Source organism: Bubalus kerabau, chromosome 16 (genome assembly GCF_029407905.1).
Source record: "Bubalus kerabau isolate K-KA32 ecotype Philippines breed swamp buffalo chromosome 16, PCC_UOA_SB_1v2, whole genome shotgun sequence".
Taxonomy (NCBI): Eukaryota; Metazoa; Chordata; class Mammalia; order Artiodactyla; family Bovidae; genus Bubalus; species Bubalus kerabau.
In genome coordinates, this window is record NC_073639.1 from 67,758,712 (window position 1) to 67,776,331 (window position 17,620).

At 54.3% G+C, this 17,620-nt stretch overlaps 1 protein-coding gene across 11 annotated transcripts in view; it reads right to left on the minus strand.

Moving 5' to 3' along the window:
- Positions 1–2,196: 2,196 nt before the first annotated feature.
- UBE3B (ubiquitin protein ligase E3B) overlaps positions 2,197–17,620 on the minus strand; it is a 47,211-nt gene continuing 31,787 nt past the window's right edge. For 9 of the 11 annotated variants that reach the window (XM_055550703.1, XM_055550702.1, XM_055550699.1 and 6 more), the window contains 9 exons: positions 16,192–16,368; positions 15,973–16,083; positions 14,021–14,158; positions 13,601–13,666; positions 10,355–10,413; positions 7,355–7,537; positions 6,757–6,868; positions 5,083–5,175; positions 2,197–4,276 (listed from right to left, as the gene is read on the minus strand). In XM_055550703.1, coding sequence (XP_055406678.1) covers positions 4,085–4,276; positions 5,083–5,175; positions 6,757–6,868; positions 7,355–7,537; positions 10,355–10,413; positions 13,601–13,666; positions 14,021–14,158; positions 15,973–16,083; positions 16,192–16,368 — 1,131 coding nt within the window. In that variant the 3' untranslated portion in view covers positions 2,197–4,084. Of the gene's footprint in view, positions 4,277–5,082; positions 5,176–6,748; positions 6,869–7,347; positions 7,538–7,618; positions 8,080–10,354; positions 10,414–13,600; positions 13,667–14,020; positions 14,159–15,972; positions 16,084–16,191; positions 16,369–17,620 lie in introns of those variants that run through there. The other 2 variants (XM_055550705.1, XM_055550706.1) reach the window with 2 other exon arrangements.

A 17,620-nucleotide genomic window follows, 5' to 3' on the forward strand; every position in this document is an offset into this window, starting at 1 on the left:
CAGGTGGATGCAACATGACTGCTCGTGCAGAGGGCTGAGCACAGAGCTGGGCCTGGGCGAAGGCCGGGGGGGGGCAGCTACCATCATCACCATTCATGGCACGACGCCCCCACTCCTGTCCTTGCTGACAGATGTGTTCTAACCACCCCCCCCCCCACCTCCACCCCTCTGGTCTGGCTGCTTCCTCTGCCCCAGATGCCTCCCTTCCCATCTCCAAAAAAAAAGGGGAAACCCTCTTTCCAAGTGAAAATGAAAAAACACCTCTTTTATTGGCCCTTTCCTACTTAAACCCCTCTTTTTGACCCGTGCACTATTTGCTACCAGGAAGATGCTCTTCAAGACGTGCCTCACTCTACCCAGTTCTCAGAGAAGGAACCAGAGGTTCGTAGAGGTGGTCAAATCGGTCACAGCCAGTGGGCGGCCGGACTGGGCCCAGCACCCGTCCTGTGAGCCCACAGCCTGTTTCCTGACTGTGAGGTTCTCGGGACAGAGACAACTATTACTGAGGCGATTTTACTGCTGAGGCAAGAAGGTTCAGGGAGTTAGAAACTTACCCGGGGTCACTCAGCTGATCTGTGCTCGTTTTTGATGCCAAGGTCAGGGTCTTCGCCTGATGGCTGGGCCGTGGAAGACGGCAGCCTGACCCTTGCTCCTCAATGTGGTCTGTGGTGTGGTGCCCCAGCCAGACATGCGGAAGTAGGACCTCCCTGGGGACTCAGTGTGCAGGTGAGCGTCCATGACACTCTGATTCGGCTCCTCTGCGGGGTCCTCTGGGCCCGTCTTCAGCAGGACTGCTTCTGCTGTCCCTGAGTGGATGCCAGCCATTTGGCTTCTTGGTGGAAAGTCTGTAATCCCACAGACTCACCCCAGTACCCCCAAATTCCCAAGGGCTGAGATAAGTGCAAAGGGAATGTGGCCGTGAGTCCTGGGTTGGGGAGACGCCTGGCCTGAGTGCACATGGAAGCGCGAAGCTCGGTCGGGGCTTGGGCAGAGAAGGAGCCATGCCCCTGGGGCCAGGCCTGGAGCCCAGCAGGAGATCCTTGGGGGTCCTGCTGACGTCAGTCAGCAGAAAACAGCTCTGGAGAGGAAGCCCTTCTCATTCCCTTTCTCAGTGGAGGGTGCCTTGCTCCTTATTCAATGGAAGCCCAGAGAAGCAAGGGGCCTTGCCCCCTGGCATCCCACCTAGTGGGAGGCAGAGCTGGACACGAACCCAGGTCCACCTGGACCTCTGAAGCCCAAGGTCTCTCCAGCACCCTCAGAGCTGCACTCAGCCGGACTCAAGGAGTCAGCTGTGACCTGTTAAGAGCGTGCTTGCAACAAATGTCAACCATCATGAGGGTTATAATGAGGAGGCTGCTTCATTCTGACTCCACGCTCCGAAGGCTGGAGAGAACCACGGTTCCCGTCTGGGCCTGAGAGCAGCCCCTTCTCAGAGTTACTCTCGATTCCTCTCGGGAGGCGGTGCCCCAGCTGTCAGGCTTTTAAGACCTCTCCTGATGCTCAGATGCTCCCAGGCCAGAGGAGTCAGCGAGAATTCCCAGGAGGAGCTGGAAAGATGGGCAGGGTTAGATGGGTTTTCTGCCAAGTGTAAACCTGGGCTTGTGCGACAGGATGAGACAGGACTGGTGTGGCCTGCAACTGCAACCTTCGGTAAGGGAGGAAAGCTGAACACACCCAGAGGAGCTGGAAAATCTCAGTTTGAGCATTTTCGAATTATCTGGATTCAACAGACACCTGTCACTGTATTATGTTACCAGGTAAGACGTGTGATCCAGGCAGGGGCTGCCTCTGGAGAGTGCGTGAGAAGGATGGGTCGGGATGGGGGACATGGAGTGTGCCTAAGGGACTTGAACTTTATCTGAAAAGTGACTCGCTTTGTAGGGCAAACCTTCCACTAGCGCTGACCCTGGGGAGGCAGTGGCCTCGGCTGTCTGCCGTCTTGTCCTGAGTCCTCTTCCCACCACGGGAGCCTCGGAGCTCTTTAAGCCCCAGATGCCCCATCGTCAGCTCTCTGGGAGCTTGGTCGAAAGCGCTCCTTCCTGACATGAGAAACAGAACAGAGGGACTTCCCTGGTGGTCCAGTGGTTTCAGACTCTCGAGCTTCCATTGCAGGGGGTGCAGGTTCAATCCCTGGTCGGGGAACTAAGATCCCACATGCCACCAGGCATGGACCAAGGAAAAAAAAAAAGCTGCCGCTGTGTGCTGAAATACAAATTTAATAAAGTCTTTGATCATGTTTTAATCCATAAGTTATCTATGAAAACAACCCCATCCCCCACAACTTTTTAGAGCCATTAAGAGCCATCATGATGTCTGTGAACACCAGCTACAGAAGGACAGATTCGGGGCTTCATTAGAGCAATTCTGCCAGCAGGAAGTTAAACGAATTACAAACTACCCCTCTTCATCAAAAGGGCGGTGCTGACGTTGGCGCACAGAAACCACTCTGCGATCCCGCCTGGCGGACTCCTAGGGAACGCACAGCACACCTCTTCATGTAGCTGACGGCCCTTCAGGCCCCGGCACAAACGTACCCACCTGCCCAGAGCACAACACACACGTGTAGAAGAGAGTTTCAAAGCAACTGAGTGTTTAGACAGTGGCAAGTCCACAGAATCTGAGGTTACTAACATATCTTAAATAATAATAACAAATTCCTGCCTGTCCTTAGATTTCTTGCCGTCTTCCCATCAGGGAAAACACGCGCTCTGGTTTTTAGAAGCCTGGGGCTCTAACAGGGCCAGCCTGGGCCTGGGCAGGACGCCACTACCTGGCTGAGACCCCCTGCCAGGGGCCACAGAGATAGGTCCTGCCTGCTTTGCCGCCAACACGAAGGTTCTTTCTGGAAGGGTTTTTTTTTTTTTTTTCTCTCTGCTTGGAGGAGAGTTATATGGCGTGCCCTCCACTGGCTCCGCAGGGCTGAGGGACCGGGCACTCCTGACCTCTCGTCTGGCTTCAGTCTGGGTGGCAGGGACACACAGGGAGTGTGGTGAGGCGGGTGAGGGAGCATGGCTGTCTACATAGACACTAACAAGGCTTCTGCCTCGATTCCCTGGATCTGGAACACAGTTCTCATGACAAAGGTGAAGGTGACGGCAGATGAGTTCAACGGGTTGGACAAGAAAACGAAGCGCAACACCAAACACCAGCCTGGAGTGCCCTCACGATTCCTCGGCCTCGTGAGCCCCCATCAGCGTCAAGGGCTCCCGGTGCTGAGGAAGGACGGGGAGCAAGACCCACATTTCTGAGGACTTCTACCATCTATGGAGTGAAGCCACTGCCAGACAGGACAGGGACCTTCAGCTGGTTTGTGTCCCTCACTGGACTATAAGGGTGGCCAACAAGCAACCAGCGCCTGCTGGAAACAGCTGCTCTTAAGGACTGATGGATTCTCTCTCCCAAGCTCAGGATGCCGACGTGAGTGCCCAAGATGGAAGCGGGCTGCCGAGGACTCGGGAGCCCCTGAGGGGAGAGCGGGCAGGGGGCCGCCGCTGTGGGAACACGGGGCTCCCAGGTGGGAACAGCACCCCCAGCCCCCGGTGGCCCCATGGTCTCCCTGGCAGGTGCCTCTGCTGCCCTGGGAGCCGGTGGGCCTGGCTGGCTGCAGAGAGCCCGCCGCGGAAGGGCTGGAGGTCGAGACTGTCGGGTGCATAGAGGCGTGGTGAGGCCTTACCTGAGAGTTTTCAGAAACAGAAGGGAAGCATCTCCCGCCTGGTTGGCTTGGTGGGTTCAGGCCCACACCCTGAAAACCACTCTGGAGCCTGGGGGTTCCTGGGACTTGTTCATGCACGGCTTGCTCAGGAAGTTAAGGACCAGAAAGACTCACAAAAAGACCAGACTATCAAAAAGAGAAGCCCGGCTGCCGTCATAGGCCCAGGCATGAGGCCCTTGGAAAGCAGGAAAGAGGGACTGATGATGGCCGAGTCTGGAGGTTTATTTCCAACACCTGCTTCCCGTTAGTGTCACCTGGAGAGCGCTGGGTCGTGTCCTCATGTGCATCCAAGTTCTTGAGGCCACAGGGGCGTCTCATAGCTATAGAGAAGGGCCGAGGCTGCCTGGGAGCCTCGAGTCGGCAGGGTGGGGGCTAGGAGAGCTCAAAGCCCGTGTTCATGCTGATGGCGTAGCGTAGCTTCTCCCGCAGGACGCTCTTCTTGCTGTAGTTGGGCAGCTTGAGCAGGTTGAAGCAAGTGGAGGAGGTGGGCAGGCGGCCGCCCGGCTCCCGCTTGCGGATGGTGAAGAAGCCCCGGAGGACGCTGCCCAGGGTGTCCCCTGTGTCCTGCAAGCAAGCACAGCCCACAGCCTCGGGTTGGGGCGGGGGGCGCCCTGGGAGAGGGTCGGGCTGGTCCCCCCGAGGAGGATAACTGGAGAGATGGGTGCCCGGGAAGTGAGCCTGACTCCTCAGGTGCCCTGCAGAGGGGCCTGCATGAAGCAGCTCTGAGAAACAGGGCCTTCTGGTCAACTGCTAACTATCAGTCAACCAATTCTCAAAGAGCCGGAGCACTCACTGTCCACATGTTTTGGTAACATTTCTGAAACAGCCTAGCATTTCCTCCCTGATCTTGGCAGCACAGACTGTAACTCGGGGTGGCCTTCCTTCAGTAAGGGTGTGAGAGTCATCTGGTGTCACCTAAGAGGAGGGTGCAGCGTGCAGACAGGGCACCTTGGAGAGCAGCGACCGCTCAGAGACCCCTGGGTTTTCATGGGGGTGAGAAACGTCTAACGACGGCCACCACCCAAGCACCCACTGTGGGTCAGGCAGCGGCACATGGAACGCGGTCACCCCGAGGGCGTCCACTCTCCCTCTGCAGAGGAGGAAGGTGGCCGCTGGCCCAGGCATGCAGAGCTGGAAGGTGGAGAAGCTGGACTTGAGGCCTGAGCTTGTCCCATTCCTGAGCCCACATCCCAACCCCTCTCCCACGCTGCAGTTCAGACCTGGAACCAGGGCGGCACAAGCAGCTACGAGAAATACCCCACAGGTATTCTTTCCCAAGGGAGTCATGAGAAAGGGACCCACCCTGTAGACACGACCGGTGAGCACCCTGCCTGGTCGGTGGGCCCAGCCCTACCCCAGCAATGGTATACCTGATCATCCGACACTTCGACACAGCGGATGGAGAAAGGAGGCTTGAGGTAGGCGAATCCCAGGAGTGGGGGCCGGGAACAGCTCGTCACAAACTGCAACCCAAGGCAGGGCCGGGGTCAGAGTGGGGAGACGCCGTCCGTTGGGGGCGACCAAAGGACAGCACCGGAGAGGGAGGAGGCAGGGGGCCTGCTAAGCGTGGCAGGGCGAGGCCTGAGCTGAGGGCTGAGGCTCCAGAACGCGCAACACGCCACCAACAGCTCGCTCGCTCGGCACCTGCCTGCCCGCTTGGCAGCTCAGGCACACTGGCATGATGCCTGCAGGTGGCAGGGCTGTCCCTGTGAGCTTGGCCCCTGACCAGCTCTCAACAGGCTGACCAATACCTGGCCTTGGGAGCCAGCGAGGCTGAGGGTGGACCAAGGTACTGGATGCCCCCAGTGGGGGCTGTGGGGCCAGCCTCGTGTCCCTGCTTCCGCCCTGGAGTTCCTGGCATCTTTCAAACAGCAGTTCCCAAGTCATTTTCATGAAGGACTAGCCCTACCTGGACAGAGGCATCGACCTGCCCGGAAATCCAAGTGCTACCCTGCCCAGGGAAGTCCTAAGAATCCCTTCGCTTTCTTCAGTTCAACATCAGCGCAACACTTTCCCTTCTCGAGGGGATCAGGGGCCTGCTACTGACAGCACTGAGCTGGCGTCAAGATTTCCCGGCAAGATGAGTGCTTGGGTCTTAAAAACAAAGATTCCCATTTAAACCATGTTATAAATGGTAGTGAGATTCCTGAGACCATCCAAAAAGTTTGTGTGTCGTGCTTCAAAAACCGTTTTTACAAAAACTATTGACAAGGTATATTACTAGCCTAATATCCTGTGTTTTCCACCAGAAAGACTGTAAGCAACAGACCTGGTTTAGAAGCATTTCCACCCTAAGCTGAGTCCACTGTGAACCTGACCCCCTCTAACCAGGCCTCGGGTACTGCGTGACTCCACCCATCTGAAGGATGTGGAGACAGGGGAAGAGTCTGTGCCCCTCCCAGTTCGGGCTGCTGGGGCCCGCTGCCTGCGGCCAGCCAGGGCTGGTCCAGGGAGGGAGGCTGCGGTCAGCCTCCTGGGATGGGAGGAGGATCGGAGGGCAGGGGCAGCTGTGGGGCTCTGCCATCGTTACGTCTCAAGAAGGCACATCCCCTCCTGTAGGAAGGTTCTGGGGCCGCCCCCAACCCCTCCTCAGTGTCTGCAGCCACAGAAAAGTGCAAGCCCAGGACGAGGGACTGCAGGCATGGGGACAGGCCACCGAGAGACACACACTCGCCCGCAGTGAGGGGCGTGAGCGCGTGCTTAGTAGAGACCTGCTTTCCTCTTCCTAGGAGGCGGGGGAGCCGTGCTATAGGTTGGCAGAGACTGTTTGATGCTTACAAGAGGCCCTGTTAGAAAAACTGATTCTCTCTTTTTTTCCAATAGGTGTGATTTTTAAAAATTTTTATTTACTTGGCTGCAGCAGATCTTAGTTGTGGCATGTGGGATCTAGTTCCCTGACCAGGGATTGAACCCAGGCCCCCTGCATTGGGAGGACAGGGTCTTAGCCACTGGGTCATGAGGGAAGTCCCTGGAAAAACGGATTCTCCTGAAAATTAGCTTCTGGGATGATGGCCCCATGAACGCAGAGGTAACATATAAACTACCTTCAGAAACATGGCTCTCTCATCGGGCGTGAAGTCAGAGGCAAGGATATCCCAGAGCCAGATGATGACCCTGTGGCTCCCATGGAAACCTCCGTAGTACACCGTGTGCTTCCTGAAAACAACACAGACAAGGGCTCAGCCACACACGCTGCCGGGCGCGTGCAGACACAGGCAGGCATGGAATTCAGACAAGCAGCACAATGAACTCTGCCTGGCCTGGATGACGACCAGCTGCTCTTATGTCAGAAGTTCATGCCTTCATAACCCCTGGTCCCGAAAGCCCAATGGGCAGAGTGTTGCGTGGCAGGCCCTGGTGCTCCCCAGCAGAAGCGGACAGGAGACCCTGAATCTGTCTCCCAGGACTTCGGAGAGCCCCCCCACCGCAGCCTCAGACTCTGCTTCCCCTTCTTAGTCTCCAAGGAGACAAGGGTTTTGAGCTTTTCTTCCAAAGCAGTTCACAGGGAAGGCAAGATCAGGGAGGCGGAGTCTCTCTGGAAGCAGGACCCTGAGAACCCTCCAAAAGGAGCCCGGTGAAGGAGCAGCGTGCTTTCTGGGAGGCCTAAGAATCTCACTCTTGCCCCCTACACTCACTCCTTACTTCAGATCTTCCAGATCGATCTCGGCGTTGTCCCCAGAGATGAGTCGCTGTAGCTCAGGGGTCGAGAACATCCGGATCCACTCAGGCTTGATGATGGAACGGAAGCCGCTAATGAGGGCAGCTGTCTGGTTCTTGATTTGCGTGTGCATTCGAAAGTGGGCCATCAGATGGATGTAGCTAATTCTGTCACCAACAGGGGAAAACAACAGAAATTAACGGGGCAGGGCGGGAGGCTGACGACGGGCTGGAAGATGAGTCCGGTCAGCTCTGAAGCGTCTCTTACACAAACACAAGGAGTGCCAGGGCATTTCACCAGGACAACAGCGACGAGGACGACAGCTCTCCTGGACGGCCCACGGCCGGCCACTGGGACAGCCTCGGTGTCAAGGGCATCACCTCCCGCGCGCCTCCCCAAGCCAGCGGGTCAGACAAGGGGGTACCACTCCACCGTCAAGAATCACAGTGAGACGTGCTCCAGCTAAGGAGAGGGCCTTTCTCAGTACAAAGGGACTTTTATTTCATTTCATCCTTTTGGACATAAACCATTTAAGATACTATTCAGTTCTCCAGAGAAAAACTGTTTCATGCTGAAACTTTAGGGGATGTCCCCGGTGGTCCAGTGGCTAAGACTCCAAGCTCCCAGTGCAGGGGCCAGGATTCAATCCCTGGTCAGGGAACTAGATACCATATCTGCAACAGAAGATCCCGCGTGCCACAACTAAGACCTGGTGGAGCCAAATAAATAAAATAAGAAAAGAAAAGAAACTTCGGTCAAAATCTTCCTAGACTGGAGAGAGATCAGGCCATGAGAAGGCAGGGCTGCGGAAAGTTTTAAACACATGCGGCTGGCTGACGATTAGGCTCAGGGAGAAGTCAGAGCACCAACAAGGGTTCCTAGCGGCAGGTGTAGCTCACGACACAACGCAACGCCTCAGGCCAGGGGAGAGCCGCTCCTACAGGTTTGCCAGCACGGCCAATTTCTTAGCAAACCATATACTCAGAGACGGAAGACTGTGAGCCCAGCCCAGGTGCAACTCTCAACATTCCAAATCTGTACAGTCCAGATAAATCTGTTTACCCCATGATGCACAGATCTGAGTTACTGACCTTGGAAATGTTCCTGTTTTAAAGAAGCTTCCAGGGGCTTCCCTGGTGGCTCAGTGGTAAAGAATACACCGGCCAAGGCAGGAGACGTGGGTTTGATCCCTGATCGGGGAGGACCCCACATGCCTTGGGGCAACTAAGCCCCTGCTGCGCCACAACTGCTGAGCCATGTGCCGCCACTCCTAAGCCAGCGCGCGCCTGAAGCCTGCGCTCTGTAACAGGAGAAGCCGCCGCAATGAGAAGTCCACATACTGCAACCACAGAGTAGTTCCCAGGCGCCACAACTAGAGAAAAGCCTACGCAGCAACCCAAATAAACAAACATTAAGAAAAAAAGCTTCCATTGGCAAGCCTGCACGTGATACACTTAAATATGACTTTTCTATCACTGCTACTCCTTTCATGGGCTCGTTGAAGCTGGTGATTGACAGTTTTCTTTTACCAAAAAAGAGGCAGGGAGCCTGCGAGACTTTCCTGGCAAACACCCAGGAAGTGCAAGATCAGGCCTCACCCCGCAGAAGTGGGTCCTGGTGATGCCAGGCCTTTTAAAAAGCCTGCAAAACGGAATGCCCTTGGTCCTCATAAAACCTACTGAGGTTTTATGCTAAGAACAGGGAAGAGTTTGTGAAATGACCTTCCATGTAGGTTTCTAGGCAGGACAGGAACGTCACTCTGACTGCATCAACCCACCTCCGCTGGCTGGACATACAGCTCTGACCATCACCCCCATGCCACACCTGGCAAAACAGGGCCCTCCTGAGGGGGATACACGTGACGATGGTGGGGTCACTGCTCTCATTTATTAGGGCCCTCTGTGGCACCAGACATCCCAGAAGATACTCTGCGTGTGCTCTTGCGTGAAGCCCTCTGGAGGGATGGTTGCAGGCACATGGTAGGCAGGCTCGGGACCCACCCTGCTCTCTGACACCCCCAGGTATCTTCCTCCCACCCTGTGGTCCCTGATCTTTCTCAGCTGTCGTCACACAAAGGCCCTGAGGCCAAGAGCCAAAACTGCATGATGAGAATCAATCAATCGTGATGATAATTCAGTCCGCTGTACTGACAGTCTAAATAAATAAAAGCTACCCGAGCGCGGGGACTAACCGACCCGACCCGACAGGGACGTGATGCTCGGGACAGCGGCTGTGACGCGCATCTGATCCCCGTGACTCACCGGGCAGGGCTAAGCTCTCACCCGTCACTGAAGACAGCGAAGCTCAGATGAGCAGTTCAGACACTCAGCTGAGCCTGCTGACAGGAGGAGAGTAACAGACTGATAGAAGGGCCAATGGCGACTCCCTGTGCCGGGCCCTGCGATCAATTAGGCGAGAACGGGGCTGGGTGTACACATGCCTGGAGGGGCTTTGCTCTGAGGGACCACTGCTGACAGACTCATAAAAGGCTGCTTTCTGGGACAAGGCTGCCTTGCCTTGGGGTCTCCCCATGACTGAGGACCTGTCTGCTGCATCTGAGTTCATCACTGTTGTCTTTTCAAGAACAGCGTTTTATACCATGGCCACACACCCTTGATCCAAAATGATCTGCTCCTTCGAGGAGTCTTTCCACCTCTGCGCCCTCTGGGTTCAGGACTGCACACCCAAACGGCTCAGAACCCATCTGTCTGCACCTACAGCCGTCATTAAATTCCTAGCAACACCGCTGCCTGGGTGCCTCTGACCTTAGAAATGCTACTGCAAAAAAATAAATTGTCAATTCTTATTCTGCAAATCGAATTTAATACGACTTCGGCCTATGAACTGTAACCAGTAAATTCCATTATGATATTTATGGCCTCTTTCTACTTCAATCTATCTTAATAAATTATCAAAGTAAGCCTGGAGAGCCAGAATGAAGTCCTTTCAAGTGGTGACCTTAAAAACTTAATTGCCATACTCACTTATTTTCATTTGTAACAGGAATGGTCTTCCCTCCAGGAACCAGTTCATGGCAAACAAGCTGGAGGAGAGGAAGGGGAGCAATTACTCAAGAGATTTCTAATGAGGAAATACAACTTCCCGAAGACGAAAGGCGCGACGCTGACATCCATAATAATCACAGGAGGAAGATGAGTCATGTGTGGGAACAATCATTTCCACAGAAAGCCAGGGCTCAAATGTCAACAAGCAGGCCCTGCCTGATCAATAGGGCAGGTTCCTTCTCATCTCATCCTCGTTCACCCGTGTGGATTAAGGCTCCGGGGTGTCGTGGAGGGGAACGTGTTAGTGAAGAGCACAAGAAGATGGGTAAATAAACGGTGGCATGCTGACCATGCCCTGGAATACAGCGACGCTATTAGAAAATATGATGAAGACATGATGCTGGTTCCAGCAAGGACTCATTTGACAAGTGGCACTTGTGAGCTAAGGAAAGTGTGCCCAGGGAGACGCAGTGACCCTGCTAAGGCCCTGGGAAGCTGGCCTCGTACTACGAGCTCCAGGGCAGCCCTCGCACCATATGCACACTGGGGCTCGTGCAGGGGTCCAGGGATCCAACTGGAGGGGCCGGGAGCCCTGTGGGGGAAAGCAAGACAGAGCGAGTCTAGGGGGAGCCCCTCTGCCACCATAACTTCAAGGGTCTTTTTTTCCCTGCTCTGCTCTCCGTGCCGAGAAGGAACAAGGCCAGGATTCTGTTAGAGGTCCCTCCTGTTGGGTGGCTTCGGCCCCGTCCCAGGCCAGATCCTTCATTTGGAACAGCTAATCCTCACCATGGTAACAAAAAGCGGGAGTCACTGTTCCCTCGAGAATAACCCCAAAATGCACTGGAAGTAGAGCAGGGTCTCTGTGGGGGACCAGCAGGTCCAGGCTGGGTCATGGCAAGGGGAAGCGAGTGCCCTCCTGCCTGGCAGTGCGGGAGAGGGGCTGGGCAGGCAGAGGAGAAGGACGCGCAGACAGAGCCCCAGTCTGTGGGTCTCCTGGGGAAAACACCAGAGTAGGGCAGGTCTCAAGACTGAGAGCTGACTGTGGCTCAGATCATGAACTTCTTATTGCCAAATTCAGACTTAAATTGAACAAACTAGGGAAAACCACTAGACTACTCAGGTATGACCTAAATTAAATTCCTTTCGATTATACAGTAGAAGTGAGAAATAGATTTAAGGGACTAGATCTGATAGACAGAGTGCCTGATGAACTATAGACAGAGGTTCATGACACTGTACAGGAGACATGGATTAAGACCATCCCCAAGAAAAAGAAATGCAAAAAAGCAAAATGGCTGTCTGAGGAGGCCTTATAAATAGCTGAGAAAAGAAAAGCTAAAGGCAAAGGAGAAAAAGATATACCCATTTGAATGCAGAGTTCCAAAGAATAGCAAGCAGAGATAAGGCCTTCCTCAGGGATCAATGCAAAGAAATAGAGGAAAATAATAGAATGGGAAAAACTATAGAGATCTCTTCAAGAAAATTAGAGATACCAAGGAACATTTCATGCAAAGATGGGCACAATAAAGACAGAAATGGTATGGACCTAACAAAAGTAGAAGATATTAAGAAGAGGTGACAAGAACACACAGAAGAACTATACAAAAAAAGTCTTCACAACCCAGATAATCATGATGGTGTGATCACTCACCTAGAGCCAGACATCCTGGAATGCGAAGTCAAGTGGGCCTTAGAAAGCATCACTACGAACAGAGCTAGTGGAGGTGATGGAATTCCAGTTGAGCTGTTTCAAATCCTGAAAGATGATCCTGTGAAAGTGCTGTACTCAATATGCCAGCAAATTTGGAAAACTCAGCAGTGGCCACAGGACTGGAAAAGGTTAGTTGTCATTCCAATCCCAAAGAAAGGCAATGCCAAAGAATGCTCAAACTACTGCACAATTGTACTTATCTCACACACTAGCAAAGTAATGCTCAAAATTCTCCAAGCCAGGCTTCAATAGTATGTGAACCAAGAACTTCCAAATGTTCAAGGTGGATTTAGAAAAGGCAGAGGAACCAGAGATTAAATTGCCAACATCCCTTGGATCATCGAAAAAGCAAGAGAGTTCCAGAAAAACATGTACTTCTGCTTTACTGACTACACAAAAGCCTCTGACTATGCAGATCACAACAAACTGTGGAAAATTCTTCAAGAGATGAGAATACCAGACCACCTGACCTGCCTCCTGAAAAATCTGTATGCAGGTCAAGAAGCAACAGTTAGAACCAGACATGGAACAACAGACTGGTTCCAAATAGGGAAAGGAGTATGTAAAGGCTGTATATTGTCACCATGCTTATTTAACTTCTTTGCAGAGTATATCATGCAAAATGCCAGGCTGGATGAAGCACAAGCTGGAATCAAGATTGCCGGGAGAAATACCAATAACCTCAGATAATGCAGATGACACCAACTACCCTTATGGCAGAAAGTGAAGAGGAACTAAAGAGCCTCTTGATGAAAGTGAAAGAGGAAAGCGAAAAAGCTGGCTTAAAACTCAACATTCAGAAAACTAAGATCATGGCATCCAGTCCCATCACTTCATGGCAAATAGATGGGGGAAACAATGGAAACAGTGAGAAACTTTATTTTCTTGGGCTCCAAAATCACTGCAGATAATGACTGCAGCCATGAAAATAAAAGACACTTGCTCCTTAGAAGAAAAGCTATGACCAACCTAGACAGCATATTAAAAAGCAGAGACATTACTTGGCCAACAAAGGTCCGTCTAGTCAAAGCGATGGTTTTCCCAGTAGTCATGTATGGAAGTGACAGTTGGACTATAAAGAAAGCTGAACACTGAAGAGTTGATGCTTTTGAACTGTACTGCTGAAGAAGACTCTTGAGAGTCCCTTGGACAGAAAGGAAATCCAAACAGTCAAAACTAAAGGAAATTAGTCCTGAATATTCATTGGAAGGACTGATGCTGAAACTGAAACTCCAATACTTTGGCTACCTGTTACGAATGATGCTGGGAAAGATTGAAGGAAGGAGGAGAAGGGGATGACAAGAGGATGAGATGGTTGGATGGCATCACCGACTCAACAGACATGAGTTTGAGTAAACTCCGGGAGTTGGTGATATCAGGGAAGCCTGGTGTGCTGCAGTCCGTGGGGTCGCAAAGAGTCAGACACGACTGAGTGACTGAACTGAACTGAGGGCAGGTCTCAGGGAGCCAAAGGAGGAAGGGAGCAGAAAGCCCAGCCAGAGAAGCCCACGTACCTGACCCATGACATCCTCATCATATGAAAGCGTCAGGCCCAAGTCAGCGATGTCCCCATCGTACCGCTAAAGCAACAGAGAAAGGGACAACGTAGGGGCTGGTGAGTCCTACATCCCTGATGGCTTTAACACTCTCCTCTGATGATGTCTGCTTGGACGGCTACCACTATGGCTGCCATGAGACTTGAAGCAGAGGAAGGGGCCCCTCATGCCCTGGAGAAAGGAGTCTGTGAGCATCAGTCTGGGGAGAAAGTGCTCAGGACACAGGGGCCTGCGGCGACTAGGGAGTGGGCCACTTCCCCATGGCAGGCGATCCCGCCCTTCCCATGACAGCCGGGCAGAGCTGGAGCCTGCCTGTGGGCGTCCCTTCCCTGAGTCCCTACGGGCACTCAGCCAGGCCATTCTGCCTTCCACACTGACCTTGATGGATGTGAGGTTTTTGTAGAACTCCGAGTCCAGAGAAGGCAGCTCATCCACAGAGCTGTAGAAGACGCTGTGGTGGTGCCCGAGCAGCTGGCTCAGGAAGAAGGACGCGAAGGGCACGTCGACCACGATTCCCTGCCAGAAAGGAGGTGGGAGCTGCCACCTGCTGCCCGGGATCCCATCTTATGACCTCATCGGGGCAGCTCAGGCTGCAGAGGGGGCTCTGAGGGCCCCAGTGACACCTCTAAACACTGCCGAGATGTTCGCTCTGGACAACCATGCCCCCTAGCACTTACAACACTGCCGAGTGCCTCCTGGGGACCTCATGGCACAGTGGTTGAGGGCCTCGGCTCTGCAGCCGCACATCAGCACATCTGCAGCTCAGGCATCAAACCCCAGCTGCCAGGTCACGGGGCACCAGCTTGCTCATCTGTAAATGCGTGCCAGCAGAGCCTCAGCTTCAAGGGTTAACCAAGCAGGGTGGGGGAACGCTTCCAGGAGGAAGGGTAGCTGAGCGTGAGGCCCTGAGTACAAGGCCCGCAGGTGTGCTCCAGGGCTGGGATGCAGGTCTGGCCACAGGAGGGTGTGTGAGGGAGGGGGTGAGCGGGGAGGCCAGGGAGGCAGCAGGGCCCGACTGGGAAGTGCTCACGAGCCTCCCGGAGCCTGGATTCTCTCCCGAGCCCTGGGAGGGCTCCCGGCAGGGACGTGTGGATCTGTATTTCCTGTGGGGAATGGTTGGGAGGCCCTTGCAGACACTGGGAGTGTGCGGACCAGGGAGACGGAGAGGGGAGAGGCAGGCTGACTCCGCGACACCCTGTCCTGAGGATCACGAGGGGCAAGTGAGTGAACGCAGGCCGCTCCTCACTGGGCCCGGGGTGTCCTTGCTGCTGGAGAGGGAAGAGGCAGAGACTCGGCCCGGGAAGTGGGGGAGGACGTTTACAAAGCCAGGAAGTCGTGCCTTCAGCTGGCCCAGATGCTTCTGGGTCTCGTCACAGCTACACGTTCGAAGGAAAAAAACACGGCAAACGACCAGGAGGGACCTCGGGATTTTGCTTGCTTGTTTTGTAAAAAAAAAATAAAGGGGGGGGGGGGGGATCAACTGAGATGTGTTACCATTTTGCAGACGTGGAAACGGAAGCACAGAGAAGGCCGCCTAACCAGTTCAGGCAGGAGGAGGACTGGAGGGGACTTGGACTCAGACGGGGCCCCTGACATCATCATAGCAGGGACTGAGGCCATGGATGGGGCTGTTTACATAGGGGGGAATGATGTATTATTCGAGACTCAAAGCATTTTTGGCCCACATGGCCTCCTTTCTCAGCCGGGCCTGCAGCGGGCTATGCCTCTGGAGGGTGTCCTGGCCTCCCTGGCCTCTGTGAGGGGTGGGATGTGAGTGTGGCTCAGGGGTCGGCCCCTGGGGTGAGAAGGGAATGGTCCCCTGCCCCGCTGGAGTCCACTGACAAGGCCACGAGGACAGGCGGTGATGGGCTGGAGCGGTGGCTTCACTCCCTTCCTGGGGAGCAGGACCACCTGGAGGCAGTTCCGATGGCTGGGGGAGGGGGGTCTCAGGAGAGGGGGACCAGGAGCCAGGTGGGCTCCCAGGGTGGCTGGGAAGTCCACACCACCCCACATCCATGACATCGAGGAGCCAAAGCTCAGACACCCTCCCTCCTAGTAACAGTGACGCTGGCAGCCCTGACCTGCCAGAGGAGGTGTTCACCCATATCAGCTCATTTACTACCTACAGCGACCCGATAGCCAGCTCTCTTATCTACCACCTCACGGCTAAGAACACGGTTGGTGCTGGTCCCTGTCCCTGTCCTTGACTTGATCTTCCTGACAGGTAATCGCCATTATGTGAGTCTGGTCACCTCTACATATATACGAAGCTCTCTGTACTTACAACATTTTATTTTCCATTTCAGCTCAATGGACCTTAAGATGTTTACCTCGTACACCGCCTTCCCCAGCATCTTGCCCACAAACTCAAAGAGCTGTAGGTAATTCTCATGGATGTAGGACGTGGGCGAAGGGTAGAGTCTCTCGTCTCCACTGGTCGTCTGCAAGGCAGAAGGACAGGGAGGGGCAGGGAGGTGAAATGCCTCCACTTTTCATCTGTCACCTTGAATCTGGCTGCCGTCCGCTGCATGCTCGCGCCTTTTAAATACCTTGAACAGATTGAGTGCTGGGTCGAACACTCTCTTGATGATCTCTTCCAAGAACTCCTTGAAAACACCGTCTTGATCAATCCCGGCCTCGTCCACCCCGAGGTCGTTGACAAACTTGACGCGGATGACGCCCTTCATGGCGTGCTGTGAGAGCTGCCGGAGCTGCTCGTAGCCGTCCTGCGAGGGTAGAATTATAGTCCATTAGGAACCCAAGGCCTCCTGCATAATTCAGGGCTCACTCCTCAAAGCTCCGTCTCCCCCGAGTGCAGCCCTCCAGGCGTCATTACTAAATGTGTCAAGACGCACAGGGGCATGAGGAGAGCCAGCGGTTTTCACCTGCTTCTAGATGAGAGCCTGGTAGAAGAGGAATTCACTTTGGGGGATGTGGCTTTACCACTCTTGGGCAAGGGGAGACTGCCCTTGGGAGGGTGCCTAGAGTGAGATGGACAAATTGGACCAGATGCTTGACGACAAGCTCTCGGTCATCAGGACGGGAGAGACAAAGACAAGATGAATTCTGGGAGGTGAATAAGAGAAGTCCCTCACCGCTCAACTCCTGGTATCTCTGCCCAGATCAGGAGAGGCTGTGAGTCCTGCTGAGAAGTTTAGGTTAGAACCCGAGGGTGCTGCGGAGCCACAGAAGGGTTTAGGCAGAGAGTGACATGGCTGGCTTTCTGTCTTAGGAAGATTTTCTTTTGGAAGCAAAGCCGAGGGCTGGTGGGAAGTGGGGAGATGGGTGCAGGGGTGATCCTGGGCCTGGGGGAGGGCAGGGGCAGTGGGAGGAGAGGCCTCAGCACCTCTGGCTTGCAGTCCACACCCGAGACGGAGCCATCGGGCACGTATCCCTGTTCAGAACCCAGGATGTGACGTCAGTGTTCTCCTGCTAATCACCACGCTCAGTTTCTCTCTTGGTTCTGATCTGCTGAGGTCTTCCTGGTGCCTGAGCCTGTCATTGAATGGATTCCTGGCATGTGGGCACTGACGGGCAAGCTGCTTAGGCTTTCACTTCAGAGCGGTGACTATAAAAAAACAGCGCTTGGGACAGGACAGGGCCCACGGGTAGTCCTTTGGCCTGGCGTGAGAAGCCCCACAGCTTAACCAGGGACAAACCTGTGTCTTCAGATACTGTCCCAGAACAGGTTACAAATCAGTTGCCACGTCTGTCCTCTTATGCATGGCGCCCCCAACACATCCCTCGCCCTCAGTCACCAGCGCTGTGCTCTCAGATGCCCTGCTGAGGCCAGACAGGCCTCTCCACGGCGCCTGCTTGCCCACTCGCCGGCCCACCTGCTTCCCTGTCACCCAGCACACAGGCTGGTACGGCCGGACCTGCTCTGAGGAGCCCTTCCTGCCGACTACATCTCCCTTGTGCTCACCTACTGACCCAAAGGACAGGGTCACGAGGGCCCCCCATCTTACTCAGGAGGTA